Here is a 23940-nt window from a genome sequence, read left to right as displayed (position 1 = left end):
CTGCTCTGACAAGAATGAGAATTATACTAGAACCCGTCTGATGGGGTTGTCGTGAGGACTAAATGAGCAAAGAAGCAGAGAAGGCTTAGCACGCAGACCAGCAGGTGTGAGTGGCTCTGGTTTCCATGATTCCTGAACCGCTCTTGGCTCCCTGCTCCTCTGCTTCTGCATCTGTTCAAAGTGCCGGGTTTAGCGGACAGTGTCCTTAAGCCGGTATTTTAAAAATTCAAGCTCCTTCTTTTCTCCCTGGCTGCTGACCATCCATGCAAATTTTGAGATCATGACTTTGCTCCAGTCCTGCAAATGCACCCGCTGTCCTGCCTGTTACAAACCTCCTTGGGCTTTCTGAGTGGCTCTGACTAGGGGGGAAGATGAGTTTCTGGCTTTGGGCAACAGGTATTCAGCTTTCTGATCTGGAAGCCCCGATAAAGAACTCCCCCCACTGCCACCACTGAAAAGCCTGAGAATACATTCTTGCTTTTTTGTGGTGTCCCGTTCTGCCACTCTAAGGTAGCAGCTGTGACTCAAAGCTGCCACCCATGTATTACCTCTCTGGAGTTGCATTGTTTAGCTATTTCATACTTGTTTGTAGTTGTGTGTTTCATACACATTGATTCATGCCTGAGAAATACTCACTGAAGCCGACGGTGTGCGGGGCGCTGTTCTAGCACTGGGGAGAAGGCGGTGAACAAGCTCTGCGTAGCACTTACATTTTAGTGGTGGGGGCAGGGGAGGGGGGCAGAAGCAGATGCTGAGCTAGATAACAAATTCATGTTTGAGTTCACCTCAGCCCTCAGCAAGAGCTTTGGGGAAGTAGCTAGGTGTTACCGGGGTAGAGGTCTCACCCACTGTCCTGTGTGCAGCGTGCCCCGCGCCTGACACCCAGGGGTGTTCCTGAGTGTTGTTGAGTGAAGGGCTTAGTGAATGAACGTCTCTATCAGCCGTGTCTGCGGGGCACGCGGTCACTGGGAATTCCTTTGTAAGAGCCGAGAGCCTGTGAAGATGCAAGAAGTCTCCTTTGCTAATGATCAAAATTAAGTCACAATCTCTTATTTCAACCCAATGCCTTGGGGAGAGAGGCACAAAGCGCTGGGCTGATGGATTAGCTCCCCACGCTTCCCTCCCTGCTGTGCCCCCGTTCGGGTGACACACATGCCCACACCGGCTCTGGTGTGTACACACCACACAAACACACACACGGCCACACGGATACACGCTAATGATAACCTAGCAGAACAATCACACCTCTAAGCTACGTTAAAACAATCAGTCACTGGTGTCCCAGAATCAATCCAGTAACAACCCAAATCTGTCACGCGGGGCCTCTGGTGTTAAGTAGATCGACCGCTTTTGCTGTCTTACTTTCTTCACTCTTTCTGGTCTCCGAGGCTCAGCCCTGGGGACCAGGTGTGTGGGGTAAACAGAGACACGAAGGCCCCAGCCCTGGACTTCAGATAGTTCACACCTCAGAAAGAGAAGTGCTTTTGCCCAAATCACTGTAACACAGCGATTCCCAAAGCCTGTTTCCGGTGGGATGCTCTGCCAGAGAAGGTGTCCACGGTTGCCAAGTTAGCCTGGGAAACGTTGCTTGCACTGCCCCATCTTGGAGGCTGCGGGTGAGCAGAGCAAACGCCCAGAGAAGGCCTGCAGGGAAGAAACCTGCTCGGCTTGGTTTAGCTTCCCGTTTCCCCAGTGTATGGAAAACGTTAGGTCGCCTGCCCACGGACTGGAACAGCCGGGGCACAGGTGTCCCTCCAGCTGAGCCGGAGGTGCCCGTTCTCTGTTCTACCCAAGGCAGCATAGTAGATGGAGTCAGAACCTGGGCAGGGTGGGGGGAGAAGGTGAAAAAGCACGTCCCTCTAGGCAGGAGAGAGGAGTCTACTGCTACCAGCAGAGGCACCCCAGGCTCCCCCACTGCGCTCCAGGCAGCATGGGCTGCAGCACGGGGCCTCCCCAGAGAGCAGGGAGCTTTGGGGGCGACAAGCGGATGCCAAGGCAAAGCTGGGCTGCACCGTCTGTTCGCAGGAGGCCAGTGCAAAGTCACAAGCTGGGATCCCAGAGGAGGTCAAAGTATGTGAGCGCAAAGTGGACCTGGAACAGCTTTGGTACCATTTATGTTGTTTTTATTGTTGTTTGTTTGTTTTGAATGGATGGGGAGGTCCTGCAGGGTAGGCAGGCGAAGGGCACACATCTACAGTGGATTCTGGCTAATGGAGAGCCTGTACTGATATTTTCACATCCTTTATTTTTTATTATTTTATTTAATTTATTGGGGTGTCATTGGTTAATAAAAATTACATGGATTTCAAGTGTACAATTCTATAATGCATCACCTGTAGATTGTATTGTGTGTTCAGCATCTTAAGGTTCTGCCTTTGAGAGCGCCCACCTGGGACAGGTGCACCCAGGAGGCCCCCCTGGGCGGCCCTGGCCCAGTTAGGGGCTGTGGGAGGAAGGAGAGGCTGTGGGGTGTGGCTTACTGTTGCAGTTTCATCAAAGCAACATGTGTTTTTCTCCACCGGGCCCCTTTCTGTCACCGCAGCAGTATAGGCAGAGAAGAAACAAAACAAAATAGAGAAGTGGAAGTTGATTCTATAATTAGTGTGGTTTCTTCACTGTTCATTCAGGATCTCCAGAGATCAATTAGCTTGCTTTTAAGCTAAAAGGCATCTGAATAAGTATTTAACCTGCACAGCGATTGATATTTAAAACAGATGAGGATGGGAGTAATAATGCAGAACAGGCTGCCTCTTTCCCCTCCACTAATTTCCCAGCCCTAACGCCTCCTGCCCCTTGCCTCTGCCCACACCGTATCCGGAGTGGTCTGAGCTTGGGCCTCCTGGCATTCTCAGGGTAGGGCTGTGGGTGGACAGGCTGGCACTTGGGGGCTTCCAGAGGCAGGGCTGTCTTCCAGGTGCTGCCCCCACTGTGGAGCAGGTGCCGGGGGTTTGGAGATGAGTCCCAGCTAGAGATGGTTGTAGAGTCCACCCACAGCCAGGGAGAACCTGGTGCCCCCTTGACAGCCACCCGGCCATGTAGTCAGTCTCACAGCCCTCTGTGCATCCCTGCAAGGGGCAGGGGCCTGGCTGGATGCCCGCGGAGGGCACCTCAGCCGCAGCTTCCTCGTCTAGCCAGAGCGCACCCGTGCTGGGGCTGGCAGGGAGGAGGGCTGAAAGCTGCAGGACCCGGCGTCCGCCTGGCTGGGCATCTTCATGGCAGATGGTCTGAAAGCTATTTGTGTGTGTTTTGTTTTGTTTTGGTTGGTTTTTTGCTTTTTCACTTACGAATCAAAGTCCTGGACTGGAATTAGCTTTTGAACAAGCAGAGCGAACATTTGCGCATGTGTCGGTGTACTTACGTATGCATTTCTTTATCAAACCTGTCTCGATGTTCTCCCTGTGCTAGACAGTGTGTCCAGCCCTGGGGGCCAGAAAGAGATGGCAGGATGGCTGTGTGTCACCCTCCTCCAGATGACCACATGTGTGAGCATACACAGGGGGGTGGATTCAGAGCTCAGGGAAGGCGACTCAGTCGGGGACCTCCAAAAGCAGGCCCCCAACAGAAGTTAGGGTGTAAGTGGTTCATCTGGGAGGGGATCTCAGGAAGCAGGGGGATGCACAGGGAAAAGAAGCTGGGCCGACACTGTGGGTGACCAGGCCCAGCTCTGCTGGGGCCCTTTGAGAGGCTGTAGGTTGTGCCCCGAGATGGTGCCTTCTGAGGGGCAAGGAAGCAGGGCCCCATCCCCCGCCCCCGAAGGCCTGGCCTGCACTGGGCATGCCCCCTGTCATTGCCAGAGAATGCTCAGGAGTGCAGAGAAAATGCGTCCAGGAGGCCTCCCGGGTGGGACAAGGACGTAAGGACAGTGTCTGCTACCAGGCTCGGAGAGAAGTGTGGAAGCCAGGTTTGCAGGGATGAAATAGAGAAAGAAGGGCCGTGGACGCAGGCAGAGGGAGAGCACAGGTGGAGGGACACAGGCGTGAAGGGGATGGTGAGCAGGCAGAGCCGGCGGAGGGCACACTGCCTGGGGAGCCCAGGCTGCCGAGGAGTCAGGCTGGACTGGGAAGGGCCCCCACGGAATGCCGGCCATTCTGCTGTGGGCATGTCTGTGAGAGAGGGCAGGCTGCGGGACGGCTCTGCCCACCTAAAATGTGGGCCAGCCTGGCTGGTGTTGCGGACGCTTCTCCCTCTTCACTCCTCCAGCCCCTCTGGCAAGGGCACTCACTGCTCACCGGCCCCTCCACTGCCCCCTTCCCAGCCCTTTCCCCCACAGCTCTGCCTCCTGCTCCTCGCCTGATGACAGCCCATCGGTCATCGGGTTCTCTGAGCAGCACGGGAGCCTCCAGCCATCCTCCCAACGCGGTCGATTCTGCAATATTTGACTTGCGTGTCCCTGAGTTGTATAGACAAAGCTCTGCATATCACCAGATCAATTAAAACAACTGCCACTAGGCCTCGGGACTGAATCAGGAGTCCGTCCCCTGGGACCCCACGGGAGTGCACATCTTCGCCTCAGATCTGCTCTTTCTCCGGATGCCCCCACTTCAGTTAAAGGCCTCCCGGCTTCCCTGTCACCTCATAATACTAATGTTTCACCTTATCGAGGGCTTACAATATGCCTTAGATGATTTATGTCACTCAAGTCTCAAAATAGCTCTATGTTGTAAGTGCTATTAATTGTCTTCAGATGAGGAAACAGAGACACAGAGAGGTGAAGGGACTTGGCCAAGGTCATGCAGATGGAAAGCAGTGGGGTCAGTTCAAACCCAGGCTGTCTAGCCACACAGTCCACCTGCTGGACTGGACTTTCCTTGTCGGCCAGACTCCAGAGTCATCTTCCACGTATCCTCTGCTAGACACGACCTCCTTCCATCATTGCCCAGCCCTAGAAAAGCACTGCCTGCAGCTCACCTCCTGCCAGGCCCCTCCCTCCCTCCACTGGCCCTGCCCTAGCACAAATCTCCATCATTCTGACACCCACCCAAGGCTGCTCTCCCTTCCACTGGCTACCATACCTCTGCACAGCTCAGCTCCTCGAAGGTCAGGGGCTGCCTCCTCCAGGAAGACACCCAGCACACTCTGAGTCTCCCCAGCTTTGTAGGCCATTCGCATTGCATGGAGAGGTTTTACCCTAACGGTGTTTTTATGTGCCCCACCTCTCATAGCCTTTCCCAAGCTATGAGCTCCTGAAGGACTGGCAGTAGGCCTAATGTCTCTCTGACTCGCCCAGTGCCCAACAAAGTGCCCTGTTCACAGTTATAACCAATAAACTGCTTGGGGAATGAATGAATGAGTGAATGAATGAATGCATGCACACATAAAAATAAAGACTTATATATTCCTTGTCTCCCTTTCCTTGCCCATGACCTCAGAAAGCTCATGACCCTTTCTGCTGGACACTGTTCACCTTCTACAAACCATATTCTGTACGTAGTGGGGAAATCCAGCCAACTTGTTCCCCTACTCTTCTTTCTGCTGAGACCAGGGCATAGAGAGGCTAAAAGCAAATTCCAAGAAACTGCCAGGGCTCCTGGAATGCTGGTCAGGTGCTGCAGAGAAAAATGCCTGGCTCTTCCAACCCACGGGCTGCACAGAGCCCCAGGGGCCCTAGCAGAGGGAAGAGAGAACCCTGATCAGAACAGACAGGCAGATGGCCCCGGGAAGAGGCTATGAGCAATGATCTCCCTGATCAGCGTCTCGATTAATCTCTACAACACCTTAGAAATTGCAGAAGAACAAAGCAGACTAGAAGAGGAAGCACATCAGGCCCCCAAGGATAGGCAGTGCCTGGGCCTGGCACCGGGAATGGGAGTGTCTCCTGGGACTCTGCTGCCAGACAGACGGTGGCAGCATGCTGCAGGCTCTGCCTGCGCCTCCCGGGCACACTGAGCTTGAAGCTGGGCTGGCCAGACAGCTCTTCCAAGGGCCAAATTCAAGAAGAGTGCAGTTGTTCAAGAGAAAGAAAAATCTCAGCAGACTTTAGCCCAGCCCTAGACAGTCATGAGGTCATGGGCTTAAGCAAGGGATGAAGTCTTCTGCTCCATCTGCCCCAGGACCTGGGCCTTGGGAGACCTCTAGGTCCCATCTGCCCAGAGGATGGGGGTGTTGTCTCCAGGACCCTTGCCCCGAATGATGAGGGGTGGCAGAGCAGCAGTAACAACCCTTCATCCCAGTTTTTGAGGTCACATTCAACTTGGCACAGGCCACCATAGCGTGCTCACCTGGGAAGCAAGGACATTCCACCATTTGGGCACATTTTCAGAAATCTATTTTTTAAAAAGCAATCTCAAAAACATGGGCATTTATGCTTAGGGTACCGAGACTGTTTCTTGAAACATACAACAACATATCATAGTAGAAGGAGAAAGAAGGAGGCTGGTTCCATTTGCCACAGCCAGTTCCAGCCCTGCTCCCCAGCCCCTGCCCCAAGGCCCCGCCTGCAGATGAGGTTAGGTTGGAGCAGTGGTCTTCAGGCTGTGCTCAGGGAGCCCTGGGGCTGCAGAGCCTTCTCAGGAACTGTGGCATCAGGTCTCTAAGGGCCCAGATGGTGGAAATGGGCTTAATCAGTGATGGGCTCATGAAGGTGCTCTTCTGTGGGGGGGGGGGGAGTGCTAATGAGTACTACCTGCTTATTTCTGTGGTGGAAATACTCTTACTGTGGCCAATCTCAAGTTGCCAATGGTTTAATAATGAGCTTTCAAAATCCCTGAAAATTTAACTATAGGCTCTAGCAAGCTGGCTTTGGTTGCAGAAGAGAAATGGCCAGTTAGTGGTTTTCAACAACATCAGTAACTTCCCTGGGCCTCAGTTTTCTCTTATGTAAAATGGACCAATAGTAGTTTCTCTCTAATGTGGCTGTAGAGCACAGGTGGCAAACACAAGGCCGGCGGGCCGAATCCGGCTCTCCACCTTGTTTTATCTGGCCGGCACCTTGTTTCTACCTGGCAGCAGTGCTGCGCTCTTGCTTAACTGTTAAGGAGTAGTTACATTTACACAGTCCTAAAATTACATTCGGCCTTTGAAGGCAACCACGAGTCTGAGGTGGCCCCCGGTGAAAATGAGTGTGACACCCCTGCTGTAGCGATTCTTGTGAGTATTAAATGGAGCAGGTAGAAAGCACTCAGCATGGTCCCTGACACATAACCCCTTGTCGTTGTTGTTGTTTGTTTTACCCACTGGGCTTCCGCTCAAGATTCTGTTTCAAGAAATGTTCCAGTGGCACCTCTGCTCCACCCCTGCTAACATCTTCTGGGATCCATCTTTCTCTCTCTCTCTCTCTCTCACACACACACACACTCATACCCCATCCCCTTTCCTCAGCAGCCCTGGTGCCTCTGCTCCATTTTATTAAAGCAGAAAGCAGTGAAAATTATTTTCATAATGAACTGGCTCTTCAAATTAATGCCAATTACACTATGCAATCATGATTAAGATTATGCATTAATCAACGGTGCCAACCTACTTATTAGCCTCTTTAAATACCGATCATGAGGAATGTATGGGAAGGGAGAGAATCCAGTTGAATGGGGGAGCTGTGTCTAAGCAGGGGGTGGGGGTGTTCCCTCCAGAAGCCAAGACCCAAAGCAGCCTTTCTTCCACGGAGCAGAGCTTGAATCAGAAACCCAGCCCATCAGACCCTGAGCTTCTGAAGCCCCTTGCACAAGAGAGAAAGGGGATGAGAGGGCCCAGAAGGGAGACGGTAGAAAGAAGAACCCTTGATGGTTTATTAATTGATGAGATTTAGTTCCTTCTTCTCTTCCTCCAAAAGCACTGACGGGTAAGTGTGGAGTTCTGTCATCCCAGTCTTAGGTCAGGACCTCCAGCTACAGAGCCTGAGGCAGGGATTCAGATGCCTGGAGGTGATAAAGGGGGAGAGCGCCCGTTAGGAAAAACCAGCAGGGGAGCGAGCAAAGCAGGACAGGGAAGAAGGAGAGGGGGATGAGGGCAAAGATTTGGGAGGGGCTCTGGAAGAAACACACACCACAGAATTATCCCCATGCTGGGGCAAGAGGACCACCCTTCCGAGCCCCAGTATGAGTCAGTCACTGGCTGCAGTCTGCCCCTAGGGCAGAGGTGAGGGGTGTAACCTTCTGGGCACAGTGGCTTCCTTCAGCTCAGAAGAGTTCTCTAGAGAAAAGAGTAGCCTGTGAATGACTGGAACCAAGACTCAAACCCAGGTCTGCTGCATCCAGAATCCACTCTCTGAACTCTAGGCTGTAGCCAAATATGTGCTGTTTCGGTGTCCCAAGACATTCAGACTTTGGGGGGTCACTGTTCCCTTACATGCTCGAGTATAATGACTCCCATCTTACACTGAGTTTGGGAAGTAGGGGACCATATCTCTCCCACATCTGAGATGCTCCAGGGCTTCCTGCTTCTCCTAATCACCTCTTGCTCACCTCTTCCTTCTCTGCTGATTTTTCTGTCTCCTCTCTCATTCCACCTGCTGCACCTGTTGTCTTCTCTCTGCCCTAATTCATCCTGGGCTGGGCACACTGCCCACCTTCCTTCCCTTTCCCCGAACAGCACAAGCTGGTGTCAGTTTTCTGCGGCAGACTTTCCTAAAGGCCGGGGCCTGTAAGGAAGGGAGGCAGCAGCGCAGTGCTGGCCAATGGAAAGCTAAGCATCCGGCATCACTGCTAGCGTGGCCCCTCCCTGCCTTGGAGGATTTCTTTCTGGCCTCACCTGCCTTTGGGCCAGGGTTAGAGTCTCCTCCTCTTTCTCCCTTCTTTGAGCCTTCATCATACCTATTTCCTTTCTTTTGGACCCTTCTCTCCCATCCTCCCCATTCAGAAACTCAACATCTCATCTGTTTTTTTGTTTGTTTTGGGGGGTTTTTTGCAAGGCAATTTGGGACTATGATAGTCCTATCTTCTCTATCCAGGCCCTAAGGTGCTTTACCTCTGTGAGAAAGGCAGCCCTTCCCCTAAAGCAGGGCACAAATTCCAGCCCGTCTGCGTGGATTGCCAAATCTGCTTGCCACCTGTTTTTGTAAATAAAGTTTTGTTGCAACCCAGTCACACCCATTTGTTTATATATTGTCTGTCATTGTTTTCCTGCTACAATGGTAGAGTTGAATAGACCAGCTGGCCCACAAAGCCAAACTGTTTACTGCCTGGCATGTTGCATAAAAAGTTTGTCAACCTCTGCTCTACAATGTGGAAACTCAAAATTTGTTTTTCTAAACAGCATTGTTTCTCTCCCCCTCTAAGAATTCCGCACCACGTGCCATGCATTTACTAATAGTTTCCTTTCTTCCTCCCAAGAATCAGCTCTTTGAAGTGTGCACCCCCTTTTACAGGTGGAGACACTGAGTCTCAGAGAGACTGAGTAGCTTCAGTGGCTGTAGCAAGGGTTTGGGCGGAGGCATGGCTGTGCCTGGAGCCTGTGGCGGGCACCTCTCCACGACTGTGCCACTCTGATGCTGGTTATTGTCGGCTGAGCCCTCTGGGAAAGCAGGGCCCAGTGCTGACTTCTTGGTGTCCCAGCTCCCAGGTTGGCATGTGGCAGAGATTGGTGTTTATGGAACTGAACTGTTGTCTGAGACTGAGCCTTCTTGAGACGTGTCATCACCCTTGTGAGACAGCAGCCCCTCTCTTCCTTTCCTTCCCACCTGCCAAGGTGTGAGAGGCCAGGAAGGTGTGAAGCCCTAGGAAATGGCTTTGTTCCACGACCTTTGGCCCTTATTTGGGATAGAGATCTGTCATGACTAGACTTCTCCCCAGGCTCTCTTCTTAAATTTCTACATTTTAAAACAATAAAAATTAAACATTATTGATTGCAAATCATTTAGAAATATCAAGAAAGTACAAAGAGCAAGACTAGAAGTATCCATAAACCCCTCCTACCCAGAAATACTCATGGGTAACATGCTGATGCAAATCCTTCCAGTCTTTTTTCTATAAATATAAATATGTGCTTTTGGCTCAATAAATAGTTATCATACTGTAATATGATTTTGTTGCTTGAGGGGGAGGGAAAAGAGGACGAGCATTTCCTGTGTCATTGAGTATTCTTTAAGAGCATTTTTTAAAGCTTTTTTTCCTTATTACCAAGGCTATCACTCAATGGGGCGGACTTGCGGGGAGAAAGCGCTAAGCAGAAGCAATCCATTATTCTTTTCCTTCCTAGAAGGCGCCTCTGTTAACATTTTGGTGCATGCCCTTCTGGTATGTCCTTTTTTATTTTAATTCGAATTCCATTAAATTTATCAATTAATTTGAGGAGAACTGACGTCTTCACAATATCGAGCCTTCTCTTCCAGGAGCAAGTTATGTCTCTCTATTTATTCAAGTCCTCCTTTATGTCCCCCACTAAAGTTTTGTAGTTTTGTTGATACAGGAATTGCACGTATATTGTCAGCTGTTTTATTTCTTTTGTTGTTGCTGTTGTGAAGAGGGTCTCTTTTTCTCCCTTATAATTTCTCCTCATTGGTTGCTGACGTACAGGGGGCTATACGTTTTCCTATGTGTGTGCCAATGCCCTAGGAGGAGCTCTCTGTTTTTCCTCTGATTCGCTTGAGTTTTTAGAGAACAGCCATACACATATGTACATAATATCTCTTTTCTGATGCCACTACCATGATTTGTGATTTTTGTCTTACTTATACTGTGACTTTAAAGAATACTTTATGATGGAGGATGTCTTTTAGATACACTGAGAGAGAATGGTACAATGAGCCCCTGTGGGCCCACCACCCAGCCCCAGCAACCCATAGCCCATCCAGCCAGACCTGCCTCCCCTTTACCTCCACCCCTCCCATATTACCTGGAAACAAATCCCGGACACCATATCAAGCCATCCTATTCCCTGACTGTCAATGCCTGCAGGTTGTTCTGCCATATGGGTGGGTTTTAATATATTGAGTAACCTCCTACTTTGGGACATTGCGTTGTTTCTATATTTCCAATATTATATAAAGAATATCTTTATACATAAATATGTTTATGTACCTCTAACTGTTGCTAAATTTATATCTGTGGAAATGGAATTACCGGGTCATATGCTATTTTGATCATTATTTTCCTTTAAACACATACGTACAATCACATGGTGGCTTTTCTAATGAGAAATGTAACACATGTTCCCTGCAGAACTTTTCTGAAAATACAGAAAAACAACAAGAAGGAAATTAAAGTCACCCCTAATCCTACCACATGCTACAACATGGGTAAACCTCAAAAAACATTATGCTAAGTGAAAGAAGTTGGATGCAGAAGACCCTAAACTGCATTATTCCATCTATATGAAGTGCCAAAAAATGCAAATCTCTAGAGGCAGAATGTGAATTAGTGGCTGCCTGGGGCGAGGTGGGTGAAAACAATGACTGAGTGTAAGTGGACACGAGGGAGCTTTAGGGTGATGGAAATGGTCAGAGACTGGATTTTGGTGATGGTCACACAACTCAGAAAATTTCCCAAAAATCCCTGTACACTTAAAGCAAGGTGAATTGTGTGGAATTTCTTAAAGTAGGTAATGCCTCAATAAAATTGATTCTTAAAACAAATCCAGAAACAAAAACAAAGTTTCATTCGGAAAATAAGAAATCTACCGCATAGCACTATTCACCTGTGTTGTCCTGGAATGTCTCCCATTCTGATGGCGATGATGTAATTGCTGCCTCACCTCCCTTCTCTTCCCCTTCTGACCTGGGGCCACACTGCATGGCCTGCTTTCTAACCTCCACTGGTCACTTGCACATTCATTGTGGGTATTTCTCAAAAATAAAATGTTTGCTGGTATGTGGAAATATACAGCACATTGCAGTTTCAGCTATTTCTCCTGTCGGACATCTCTAGTCCCCCTCCCCACGCACCGCATGCCCACTACCGGAGTCACCGGAGTATCGTGTCCAAGACATGAGCGTGTTTAAGGCCTTTGGTATATTTCTAGTGGCCGTGGGGAAGGCAGGTGTGCCAGTCCCCGCTTCCACCAAGAGTCAAGTGTCAGTTTCCAAACTCCTTCACCAAAGCTGTGTTATATAATCTGTGTTACATAATCTGTTTTGTGTTTGCCGATAAAACATGCAAATGACAACAAAATATGGTATCTCCCTGATGGTTTCAAATGAGTTTATTACCAGGCTTGATGCACATTTCTTCCCATGTTAATAGCTCCTTTGTACTATTATTTTTTTCTTTTGTGAAACATCTATGCTTACCCTTTACACATTTTTCTTTCTTTATGGTTGCTAGTTTTTCTTTTATTTATTTACTTACTTATTTACTTAATCACTTATTAAATATTTTATTGTTGTTCTATTATAGTTGTCCCAATTTCCCCCCATGCTCTCCTTCACCACCCTACCCCCCGCCCCCGCCACACTCTTTTGCACATTTTTCTATTGGAGTATTTATTTTTTGTTGTTGTTGAGTTTTAAGTGCTTTTTATAACACAAGATCATCAACCTTTACACTGCCATATATGTTACCAATATTGTTTCCCAGTTTGTTGTTTGCCTTTTAGTTTTGTTTATGGTTGTTTTGGTAAATACAAATTTTATATGATTTCTGTGGAGTTATCAATCTTTCTCCTACATTTCTGACTTCATTGAAATGCCTAGGAAGGCCTCTTCCACTTCAATATTATGTGATATTCACCTATATTTTCTTTTTTGGTATTTGTGTACTGTTTTCATTCCTCCTTCCTTCCATTACTTTCTTGCTATGTAATCTTTAATCCATCTGGAAGTTTTAAAATATTTATTTATTTATTTATTTATTTATAGAGAGAGGGGAAGAGAAGGAGAATGAAAGGGAGAGAAACATCAATGTGTGGTTGCCTCTTGTGTGCCGCCTTCTGGGGACCTGGCCCACAACCCAGCCATGTGCCCTGACTGGGAATTGAACAAGCGCCCCTTTGGTTCACAGGCTGGTGCTCAATCCACTGAGCCACACCAGCCAGGGTGTGGAACTTATTTTGATATGTGGCTTAAGATTAGCATCTAAATTATAGTTCTCCTAAATAATTGAATAATTGTATCAGCACAATTCCTGAGTAACTCATCTTTTACCTACTAATTGGAAATAGCCACCTTTATCGTGTCTTAAATACTTATCTCTACTTGAATCTCTTTCTGGGGACTTTTAAATCTCATCTGATTGATCTACCTGTGTTTTCATATGCCATTAGGGCACGGTTTAATTATTTTGGCTTTATAATATATTTTAAATCTGGTGGTGCAAGTCACCACTCATCTCTTTTTAGACTGTTATCTCCTAGTTAGTCTTCCAGATGCATTTTAGAGTCATTTTGTCAAGTAAAAGAAATATCCTTCTATGATTCTAATTGGAATTGAATTAAACTGAAAATTTAATTTGGAGAAAACTGACACCTCTACCTCTAAATACCCAAGAACATGACATGTCTCCTCATTTAAACCTACTTTTACATCTCCCCTTAAGGTGTTTTTGTCATTGCTATCACTAGAAGCACACATTTATTATTTGGTTTGTTGTTAGTTATTTAATATTTTGTTAACATTATAAGGGAAATTATTTTGCTATTGAGTTTTCTTACTGGTTGTTGCTGATATAAAGAAACATTATTAATTTGTGCTAACTGGTCACTTAACTTGAATCTTCTATAGCTCCTACTAGTTTTTGTGTTTAGGGATTATTTTAGGTATTTTCCTTTTAGGAAGACATGTATATCACTTTCAAACAACAGTTTTTTTTCTGTCCAAGAGGTATGCTTTTTCTCTTATTTCATTGGTTAATGGTGTGGTGTGGATTCTTCCCCTGTCTCCCTTTTTAATGAGAATGTCTCTAGTGTTTCACCATTAGTGTGATATTAAAGGCTGATTTGAGCTAAAGATGCTTCAAGGAAGTATTCTTCTGGGTGCTAGTTTATTAAGCATTAGTAACAGCAATAAGTATTGGATTTCATCAAATTCCTTCCTGCATTTTGTGATTTGGTTATGTGGTTTTTTTCCTTTGAACTATTGATGTGATGGAATGATATTCATAGATTTCTTTATGTTGAACCACCCTTACATTCCTAGAATACAACTCTGCCAAGTCACGGTATGTTATCCTTGTAATATTCTGGCAGATTCTATGTGCCAGCACTCTATTCAGAATTTTTATAGCAATGTTAATAAGTTGGTGATTTTATTTGGGCTCTGTTTGTCAGTCTCTGTTATCAGGAATTCGCTAGCTGAGTGAAATGAACTGGGAGGTTTTCATATTTCTTATGCTCCAGCACAATTTCTGTGTATGTGAATTATCTAGGATATTATTGAACACATGGGGGGAGTTTGTCCATGAAACCTTCTGGGCAAGCATCTTCGTTGGTGCCCTCTCCTTCCCCAGTACACACGATTGTACCCATCTCTCGCAGGAGGAATCTTTGAGTATGCAGATGGCCCCAACGCCCAGGTCATGAACGCCGAGGAGCATGCCTTTCGATTTTCTGCCAACATCATCAACAGGAACAGGACTCTGCTGCCCAACACAACCTTGACCTATGACATCCAGAGGATTCACTTCCACGATAGCTTCGAAGCCACCAAGAAGGGTGAGTGTGCCACCCTGTCTGCTGAAGTAGGGTGGTCTTTGCTGTCCGAGGTGCTGAAAATGGCCCAGAGGTTTGGGTGGGCTTGGGGCTTAGAGCATTTTCCTGTGCAGTTTTGGGATCTGCCTCAGTTCCAGTTCGATTTTGTCTGTGTCACCCCCAAGGAGCAGTATGTTGTCCATCAAAAGTTCCCACGTCACTGTCAGGGGCTATGAGGGAATGAGGGGCCATGGGAGGGGCATCAGGGGAGAGGGGAGGGGCCTGAGATGGAGCTGGGGAGCCTGCAGTAAGAAGGGCAGCCCAGGTCTCTGACACCTCTAAACCAAAGACATTCTCCAACTTGTTTTTATTTCATTGAAATCCTACCCAGAATATAAAAATTTTAAATGCATATAAACCAGAATATGTATAAGTTCTAATATGCAACATTTACTTGCCATAAAAAGACTTACTAAAAACAGCAAAGCTGCTTCTATGCCGACCACATTTTGGCCCCAGAGACTACGGATGACACTTAAAGTCTGACATTGACCTCAGCATTCAATGGTTTCATATTTTGTTTTGGCTACAAAATAACAAGAAAATCATAATTCATAAAAACAAGTTGTAGTAAACTCAGTCAAACAGTTTTTCCCACATCTGACTTTTTAAAAATTAAAAAAAAATTGGGGACTTCATCCTTCTTCATCAGTGAGATATTTACAGTAAACTTCAACCCTTGCACAGAAAGGAGTGGAAAACTTTATTCCAAGAAAAAGAAAAGGTAACTTATCAATATCTGAATGAACTAGGAGTTTCTAATGTGGCACATTTGAGTATACTCTTTTGTTACTATTTTTAAAATACATGGTTTATGTATATAGTTAATTGAATTTTAACTTAAAGGCTTAGCTAACTCTGGAAATAACTTCCACAGAGCCCTAGCATTCCACAAAACTGTATTTAAAAATCTCAGGCCTAAGGACTCTCACTCCCAGAGAAGACTAAGTCATCCTTCCTATAGTGTGATATCACCCCTTGCTTTTCTTCTTTAAAGGTCTTATCACAAGTAATACTTAAATAATCGTGTGTGTTTAATGTCTCTCCCTTTCTCTCTAATACCACTGAAAGGACAGTTCTCTCTTTTTAACCAATATAGCCCTGGAACCTAGAAGACTGGTGTATAGTAAGTGCTCAATGAAATGATCATTGAGTGAATCAATGAATGAATGGGGTGAGAATGGCGAATGTGAGGCTGAGCATCATTGTCCACTACCCCTGTCAGTTGAGCTTAGGGATAGTGTCATCCATGTGTCTTGGGAAAACTGAGGCCCATCCACAGGGAACCCTTGGTCTTTCTAAAGGGTTCTCAATTGCTAATCAAGTACTCCTGAGGTCCCAGGTGCAGACTTGACAAGGTACTACCTGCTGTTGGCTCTGTTTACCCACAAAGCCCCACCGTGGGCAAACATTTCATCACAGAAAGGCAGCAGAGTGCAGGCTTGCAGCCAGACTGCCTGGAATGACACCTTGTTTGCTCTGATATTAGTTGTGTGACCTTGGACAATATGTGTCTCAGTTTTCACATCTGCAGAATGTGCACAGCTTTGTGAAGTGCTTAGATCCATGTCTGGGACCTATGAGGTACCATATTGGAGTTTGCCTGTATTACATTGACTGACTAGCTCTCCACATGCTGAATCATCAAGTCAGGGGCCTCATACCTACAAGCCTTTCCTACCACTAGCCCTTGTTTCTTCCACCCTGCTTCTTTTCTCCTTGTGCACTGAAGTTTGAAAGGCCCCAGTGTTGAAAATGGCTAACACTGAATCTTTTGAATACATTGCCCTGAGTCTCAGAGCCAACAAGCACCCAGACTAAGGGGAGCCTACCTTCTTGCCCCTGTATCCTAATAGCCTCAAAGAGTGGTCTATTGCCCATCTCCCTTCCCCTGTGCTGGCATGCCCTTCACCCTGCCCACTTCCTCCCCAGCATGCCCTGAAGCCAGTGTTGTGCGGTCAGGTATCCACCTCTCTGCTGAGAATTCGAGCTGGCACCCTCTGCCCAGCCTTGTCTGTCTAGAAAATGACTAAACGCAACCAAAACTGCTCAGTAAAAAGGTCAGGACACAGAACAAATGCTTAGAGTCAGAACACAGAGGCCCATGTGGGCAGGACCTCCCTAAAAGGCTAGACAGTCTTCTGTCCATTTTTTCTAAAAAACACTAAAATTATATTGAATCACTGTCTAGTGGTACACTTACATTTCAGTGCTGAGACCTTCAGCCAATAGCAAGCCTGGGGCAGAGCTTCTGAGCCTTCCAAGGCACTTCCTCCAGTAGGAACTCCCAGTCCTGCACAATGCAGAGCTGCGCGGGTAGACGAGCAGACTTGAGATGGAAACACATGATGCTAGAAGTCCAGCCAGGCTGGTCCAAGTGACCAAAGCCACAGCCCCTCTCCACTCTCCACCAGGTCACCTGACTTGTTTGCTTAAAACCCTGGATGGTATGCCCATTGTTTTTCTCTAAATCATCCATAAAGCCCATGAGGGCATGTCTAGTCTCGCCCCAACATGACCTTCCAGCCGCATCTGTGCTACTCGCTCACTCAGCCTCTAAGTTCCAGCCATACCTGCCATCCACAGGGTGCCAGGCTTCCCTCTGTCATTGAACCCAGGGTCAGCTGCCTGCCACAGCAAAAGCCAAACTCATGAGACAGGTGCTAGTAAAAAGGAAAGAGGTTTATTTAAGTGTCGGCCGCCATAAAGATGGGAGACTCTTGTTCCAAAGCCCATCTTAACATCTCCATGCAAGCAGAGGTTTTTATCAGGGAGCGGAGGGAAAAGCAAAACAAAGAATTCAGGGGAAGGGGACTGTAAACATGCAGGACATCTTCCCATAGGCCTTGATGTGGATCTTTATGGTCAGCATCCTTGAGTTGGCCATCTGGTTTCTCATCAGCTGAATTCCTGGGGTCTTGAGGTCAGGCTGCTTCCTAGGTTCACACAGGGACTAAAACTGCTGATTCCTGTGAAGTATACTAGAAAAAAATTAACATGCAAGCTCTAGAAATATCAGGTTAGAGTAACAAGTCAGGTTTAACATTTAGTCAGAGTAGTATAAAGTTTTTATTCCTTGTTACACTCTCACGTCAGGGATTTTGCCCAGGCTATGTCCTCTGTAATTTCCTTCCCCTATAAATCTCACCTCTGCCTGGCCCTTGGTGTAGCTAATTCATCCTTCCCTCAAGCTTCTGGTCCTCAGGGCAGCCCTCCCCAAACCCCCAGATAAGGTCAGGTCTCCTTGCTTCACCTTATAACACTCTGGGCTTTTCTTTCACAATTCTGAGTCTTGGTGTGTGTGTGTGTGTGTGTGTGTGTGTGTGTGTGTGTGAGAGAGAGAGAGAGAGAGAGAGAGATTCTGTGATCACTGCCCATCAAGGCCATACTATAGCACCATTGTTCAGACTGCTGGTGCCATGCACTACTTTTGCCTATTTTTTTTAACTTTACATAAGTAGAATACCAGGTTATAATTTTTTGAGTCTTGCTTCTTTCCCCCATGACATATCTCTGAGATTCATCTGTTGTTGAATAAAAGTCATCTGTTGTTCTTCATTGCTGTAAATCTTTCATTACACAAAGATACCACAGTTTTTCAAAACAGAAATAACTGTTGGACATTCAACTTGTTTCCATTTGGGGCCTTAAAATAGCACTGCTATGAACACTCTCATAGATATCTTTCGGTGCACAAGCATGCACATTTTTTGTTGGGTATACACATAGGATTGGAAGTATGTGGCCATAAGGTGTGTGGATGCTCAGCCAAACGGTTTTCCCAAGTTGCAATACTGACTTGAACTCCTGCAGCCGTGGACGGCCATTGCCATGTCTCCACATCTTTACCAACTCATGGCAAAATCAGTTTTATTTTAATTTGGGCCATTTGGTTTATGTAGTAGGCATCTCATTGTGGTGTCATTTTATATTTCCCTGATGACCAGAGATGTTGAGTGTCTTTTCATATACTGGTAGATCATTTGAATCTTCTCTTTCCTGAAGTGCTTTCTGAGCCTTTCAACCACTTTTAAAAATTGACTTGCTTGTCATTGTCTCACTGATTTGTAGGAGTCTTTTATAAATCCTGGATAAGTGCCCTTGGTTATATATACATTTGTATTGCAGATAGCTATTACAGATGAGTTTGCTTTTCACTCTCTCAGTAGTATCTTTTGAAAGTTCTCAATGTGAAGAAGTCCAGTTTATTCACATTTTCCTTGTGGTTAGTGCCTTTTGTGTTCTGTTTTTTTTCTGTCCTAACATCATGAAGATATTCTCCTATGTTCCCTTCTAGAAGCTCTCTTGTGTTGTCCTTCATAGTTAGCTCTATGATCTATCCCAAATCAGTTTTTTATGAATGGTGGAAGCTAGGGTGGAAGTGAATTTTTTCTACACCATGCTGGTGGGAGCACAGACTGATTCAGCTTCTCAGGAGAACCGTGTGGAAGTATCTGCTAAAGTTAAATGTATGCCCGAGAGGATGTTCCTAGCCACTTATTGATAATAGCCAAAAGTTGAAAATAAATGGAAGGTCCATCAACAGGAGAATGGATAGATTGGGGTATAGTTATACAATGGAATTAGAATCAGCAGTGAAAGAAAGAACAAACTCTTGCTACACACAATATCACAAATGAACCTCACAGACATAATGTTGAGTGAATAAACAGTGGTTACTGCTAGGTGCAGGAGTAGTGTGCAATGGATAGTAACTGGAAAGGGGCAGAGAAAAACCTTGTTAGGTTTGGAAATGTGTTATATTTGATCCAAGTAGTAGTGACATGAGAACAGTTCCATGTCAAAATTCATCAAAGTCTGTGCTGAAAATGAATGCACTTTACCATATTGTGTTATATCTCAATTAAAAAATAAGTAACACCTCTCTGCCATCACTCTCCCTTAATGTCCTTCTGATAATATAGCAAAGACAGACCCGTACTATTTGGAAACACCACTGTCTGACCCTGGAGGCATGTCTGCTGTTTGATCATGCTCCCCGTTGGGCACCCTCCATCCCCTAGGGAATCCCGTATCCTGTGATCTTTATTTTTCTTTTGATCTTTGGTTTTTATATTCTCAGGCACACCATTAGGCCTCTTCCAGGGAGGTGAACGTGGGCCTAATTCCAATTAACCCAATGATAATTCATTTTCCCTAGGCAGAGGTGCCTGTCACCAGTCCCTTCACACCATCTGCACCTAGCCACCTTGGGGCCATGTGGGGCACGGGGATGCAGAGGCACGGAGCTTGGCACCACCTGCCCTGCCAGCTCCGGTTGAATTAGTACTTCCCTCCACAGAGGCCCAGGAGGCCTTTCCCCATTAAAAGGGACTTTCACTTATTGTCTTTATTTTTTAATGTTTTGTGGAAAATTAAAAGATAAGTGACTGCCAGGTAGCACCTGAGCCAGAAACCCAGGGAGTGTCTGTGTTTTCTTCCGAGCCTGACCAGAGCCAGCCTGGAATCGACCCGGCACTCCCCAGGCTCCTCTGCCTTCACTTATTCTCTGGGCTGCTCAATTCCTTTTAAGACACAAATTGATTGGGATAATTTTTGCTATTACTACAATTGCCATGGACAGGGGGTGGGGGACTGCATTCAGACTGTGGACTCCTGCAATGACTGTGAACCATTGAGTTACTGTAAAATGACCAGAAAATGGATTTAAAATTGAAGCCACAAATAATGTAATTACTGCAGTGTGTGCTCAGGGCTGCCAGAACAAGGGTTGGCTGCTGCCCTGGAAACATCTGGAGATAAAGCTGCTGCTGCTGCTGCTGCTGCTGCTGCTGCTATACCCCCTGCCCTGGTCCCTTTGAGAAAACAGTGTTCTTCCAGACCAGAAAATTATTAGAGGGTAGAAGGAACATGGAAGGGACAAAAATAGGGATGTGAAGAGAGGCCAAGGAGAAGGAATAGGTAAAAGGCAGGACTGATGCCTGCTAACACCCAACAGTGAGATCTAATCACTACATTTCCGGCAGAATGAAACCCAGTGTGGTCATTGTTATCATATCAACACCATCCACACCACCATCACCACCCCTACTATCATCATCACTACCATTGCCATAACAGCAACATCATCATCCCCAGTCCCATCACACTCACATGGTCACCATCATCTCTACCATCATAAACATTCTTATAATCATAGCACTGAATCTTCATCATCCCAATCTTATCAACTCCATCCAAATTATTATCATCTCCTCCTTCATTAATTTTTATATCATCATCATTATTTCTACCATTATCACCACAGTCACCATCATGGCATTGATATATTTATCATCATCAATCCCGTCATCATCATCCTACCACTATTTCACAATATCAACATTTTCATCAATTCCACCATCATTAATGGCATCACCAGGATCATCAACAGCCCTACAATATAGTCTTCACTGTTCCAATGATCATTATAATTTCCTTCACCATTAGCACTACGACCAATGTCAAACTCTAAATTACTCCCTTCAAGATCACTCTGACAGTCCTCCACATCATCATAATTTGTGGTTGGTCCACTCTCCCCTGTCTCAGTCAAACAGGGAGGCCTAGACCTTGGGCCTGAAGGTGGCCATGATCTAAAAGGCTGAGCTGGGTAAGGGTGAGGGATGGGTGGCAGGGCAGCTCTTACCTACCTGCTTCAAGACTTAGATCAGAGGGGAAAATCCAAGATACAGATCCTTGGAGCTGGTAGTGAGAGGAAATGAGACACACAAGTCATTTGGCTAAGTCATCAATTGGAAGGTCCTAGAAGGAAAAGAGAAAGAGTTGAGACAGGAGGTGATGGGATGGAAACTAGGGATATCAGAGGACAGCAAGAAGGTTCAAAACAAAGGCAGAAGGTAGATTATTAGAGAAACATGCAGATTTTATCAGGTTCCCATGGCTTCTGGCTTGGGCAAGAAGAAGTGACCAGGCCTGGACAGTTGTCACGTACTCAATGTCACCATCTCCTTCATGTTAGTATACAGCCTCCATGGCTACAAAGTGACTCACATGTGGTCTCTTTCCCCGGGCAGCACCTGCTCTTAAGGGGACAAAGTGGTGAGAGCAGACACCCACACACCCAGCCAACAGAAGAGCAGCATGAATGGGCAGTGAGTGTACAAGTCAGGGACTGGCTTCCTGGGGACAAAGGCACTGAAAGGAAGAACTGTCCCTAAATTGGACACTTACCAACACACCCAGAGTTCCTATTTTTGCAGTGTTTATCATCACTTTGTCTCACACACAGTCTCTCAGAGTGCTGCCCAGGTTTATTGGCTCTAGGGTGATGATAACAGGGACAAAGCAGTGCTTCCCTGACTTGGCCTCCAGTCCCACAATTGTAGGAGCATCCGGAAGGCACCATGTTCCCTTGTGCATCCTCTTCTGCACTTGACATTGGCCACAGGAATCCTGCTGACCCAGGAGATGCTCTCTGTACTGGCCCTGCTGCCTCCCATACAAGGCCACCCTGTCCCATGTTCCAGGTGGTTCCAGCAGACTCCTAACAATAACCAGCCCCTCCCCTACTCCTGCAGAGCACGGTATCTTTCACCTACACCATGAATGGCATTCTCTGGTCTTCTCGGGGTAAATACAAATTCCAGGAAAAATAAACACTTTCTATAATAGCTCGTGTTCCCAGAAAGCAGTGAGGGGCAAGGGAATATACATCAGTAGAGAGGGAAAATACTCAAAAACCATACATTGTGACCGACTCAAAACCACCTTGTATCCTTGGATCCACTGGTACCATTCTTAACCCAGGCAAGAGGGCCCCTTTCCCAGAGCCTGTGCTTTGGAAGATGCTCACCTCCTTCTAGTCGACATCACCTCCCAGAACAAGGGGTCAGTGGGGCCGAGGGGACTTGCCCACTAGGACCCTGTGTGCTGCCCAGTCTTTGCTCCAAGTATCTAGAACCCTGAATTTTCCTGCCCAGTGGTGCTGCATGAACCTCTTCCCTGGGCCATGCTACAGGGAGAGATCCATGCTGCCATGGTCCCACTCGCTGGCCCTGTCTAAGTGAGACCAAGGGGCAGGTGTTGGCATAGGTATGGACGAAGCTCAAATGTAAGGGCAGGGATGTCCAGATAGAGAGGAGAGGCCCCTTATGGTATAAGGTGGAGCCAGTGGTCAAAGCAAAGGGAACAGGGTAGGGGTTGGCGCCACCACTCCCCACATCACTATGTGTGAGAAGCCTCCATCATCACTTTCCAGGTTGTTATATCCTGACTTTCCAAGTTGTTGTGAAGGCATATTGTCAAGATGGGGGTGGCGGGGTAGTGGGGCAGGGCATGTTTTATATAACAGTTTGTTAGCTTATAACATTTAACTATTTAGCCATACAGTAATGGACCTCCATTTGTATTCTGGCCCTGGGCCCTGCAAATCTTAGGGGTGGACCTAATGCCAGTAAGTCATTTCCAGAGTCCCTTGAGGTGGCCAGGATGCATCTGAATCCACTAGGTATCTATGCTTAGGTGCACTGTCTTGTTTCCCTCTACATACATCCTATGTTCATACATGTGCATGTAGTTCATTCTTGTGGCCACATGCTAGTGAGTTTGCTGATGCCCTTCAGCTATGGCTCTTCCGGTTGCAAGTGACAGAAAAACAAATCCTAACTAGCTTAAGCCAAAAGAGAAGGTACTGGTTCTTGTAACCAAAATCCAGGGTTCTACCTGATCAGGGGCTCATATTTCTTTCTCTCTCTTGGCTCTGCTCACCTCCAGACTGACTCCATTCAAAGACAAACACCACACTTTTTTTGTGTGCACAAGGTGGCTACTGTACCTCCAGATCTTACCTCCTTCCAGATCCAGTTACAGAGGGAATGTGCCCTCTTCTCAGGGCTGGTGGTCTCATGGTATTCCATTGGCTCTTACTGGTCACATGACCATCCTCTAAACCAATAGCTGTAGCCTAGGGTCTTAGTCACTTTCCCACCCCTCATGGGCTGGGAGTGGAAAAATCAGTGGAACCCAAAGGAAAAGTAGAGACAGTTTCCAGAAGAAAGGGCAGTTGCTCCTGGGTTGCCCTCCCCCTAATGGCCCTGAGAGATTCATTTTATGGATCTTTCAGGCACAATCCTTGTATGAGCCCCAGCTGCCCTGGGTTTGCTCATTTCATGCTATGCTGTGCCCATTGATGCTTGACTTTCCCAGAAGCATCTGCTGTCTGATCTGCCTGAGCTCTTGGGCCTCCCCCAAGAATGTGAAGTGTTTGAAGTAAAAAAAAATCAGCATTTGTGCACTCACCAGATGTTGATGAAGCACTTACTCAGACCGGGTACTGTTTCAAGCCCTGTGGATACAGCAGTAAACAACATAGAGCAAGTCCTTGCCTCCTTGGAGCTTATGTTCAAGTGGGAGGAGAAGTCAAAAAAT

At 46.7% G+C, this 23940-nt stretch overlaps 1 protein-coding gene across 1 annotated transcript in view; it reads left to right on the top strand.

Annotated features, from left to right (window-relative positions):
- GRIK3 (glutamate ionotropic receptor kainate type subunit 3) overlaps positions 1–23940 on the top strand; it is a 208584-nt gene that overhangs the window by 110318 nt on the left and 74326 nt on the right. The window contains exon 2 of the mRNA XM_045859909.1: positions 14338–14514. Coding sequence (XP_045715865.1) covers positions 14338–14514 — 177 coding nt within the window. The remainder of the gene's footprint in view (positions 1–14337; positions 14515–23940) is intronic.

Source organism: Phyllostomus hastatus, unplaced genomic scaffold (genome assembly GCF_019186645.2).
Source record: "Phyllostomus hastatus isolate PE091 unplaced genomic scaffold, TTU_PhHast_1.1 phas_scaffold_182, whole genome shotgun sequence".
In the NCBI taxonomy this organism is placed as follows: Eukaryota; Metazoa; Chordata; class Mammalia; order Chiroptera; family Phyllostomidae; genus Phyllostomus; species Phyllostomus hastatus.
This window is presented reverse-complemented; position numbering and strand designations above follow the sequence as displayed.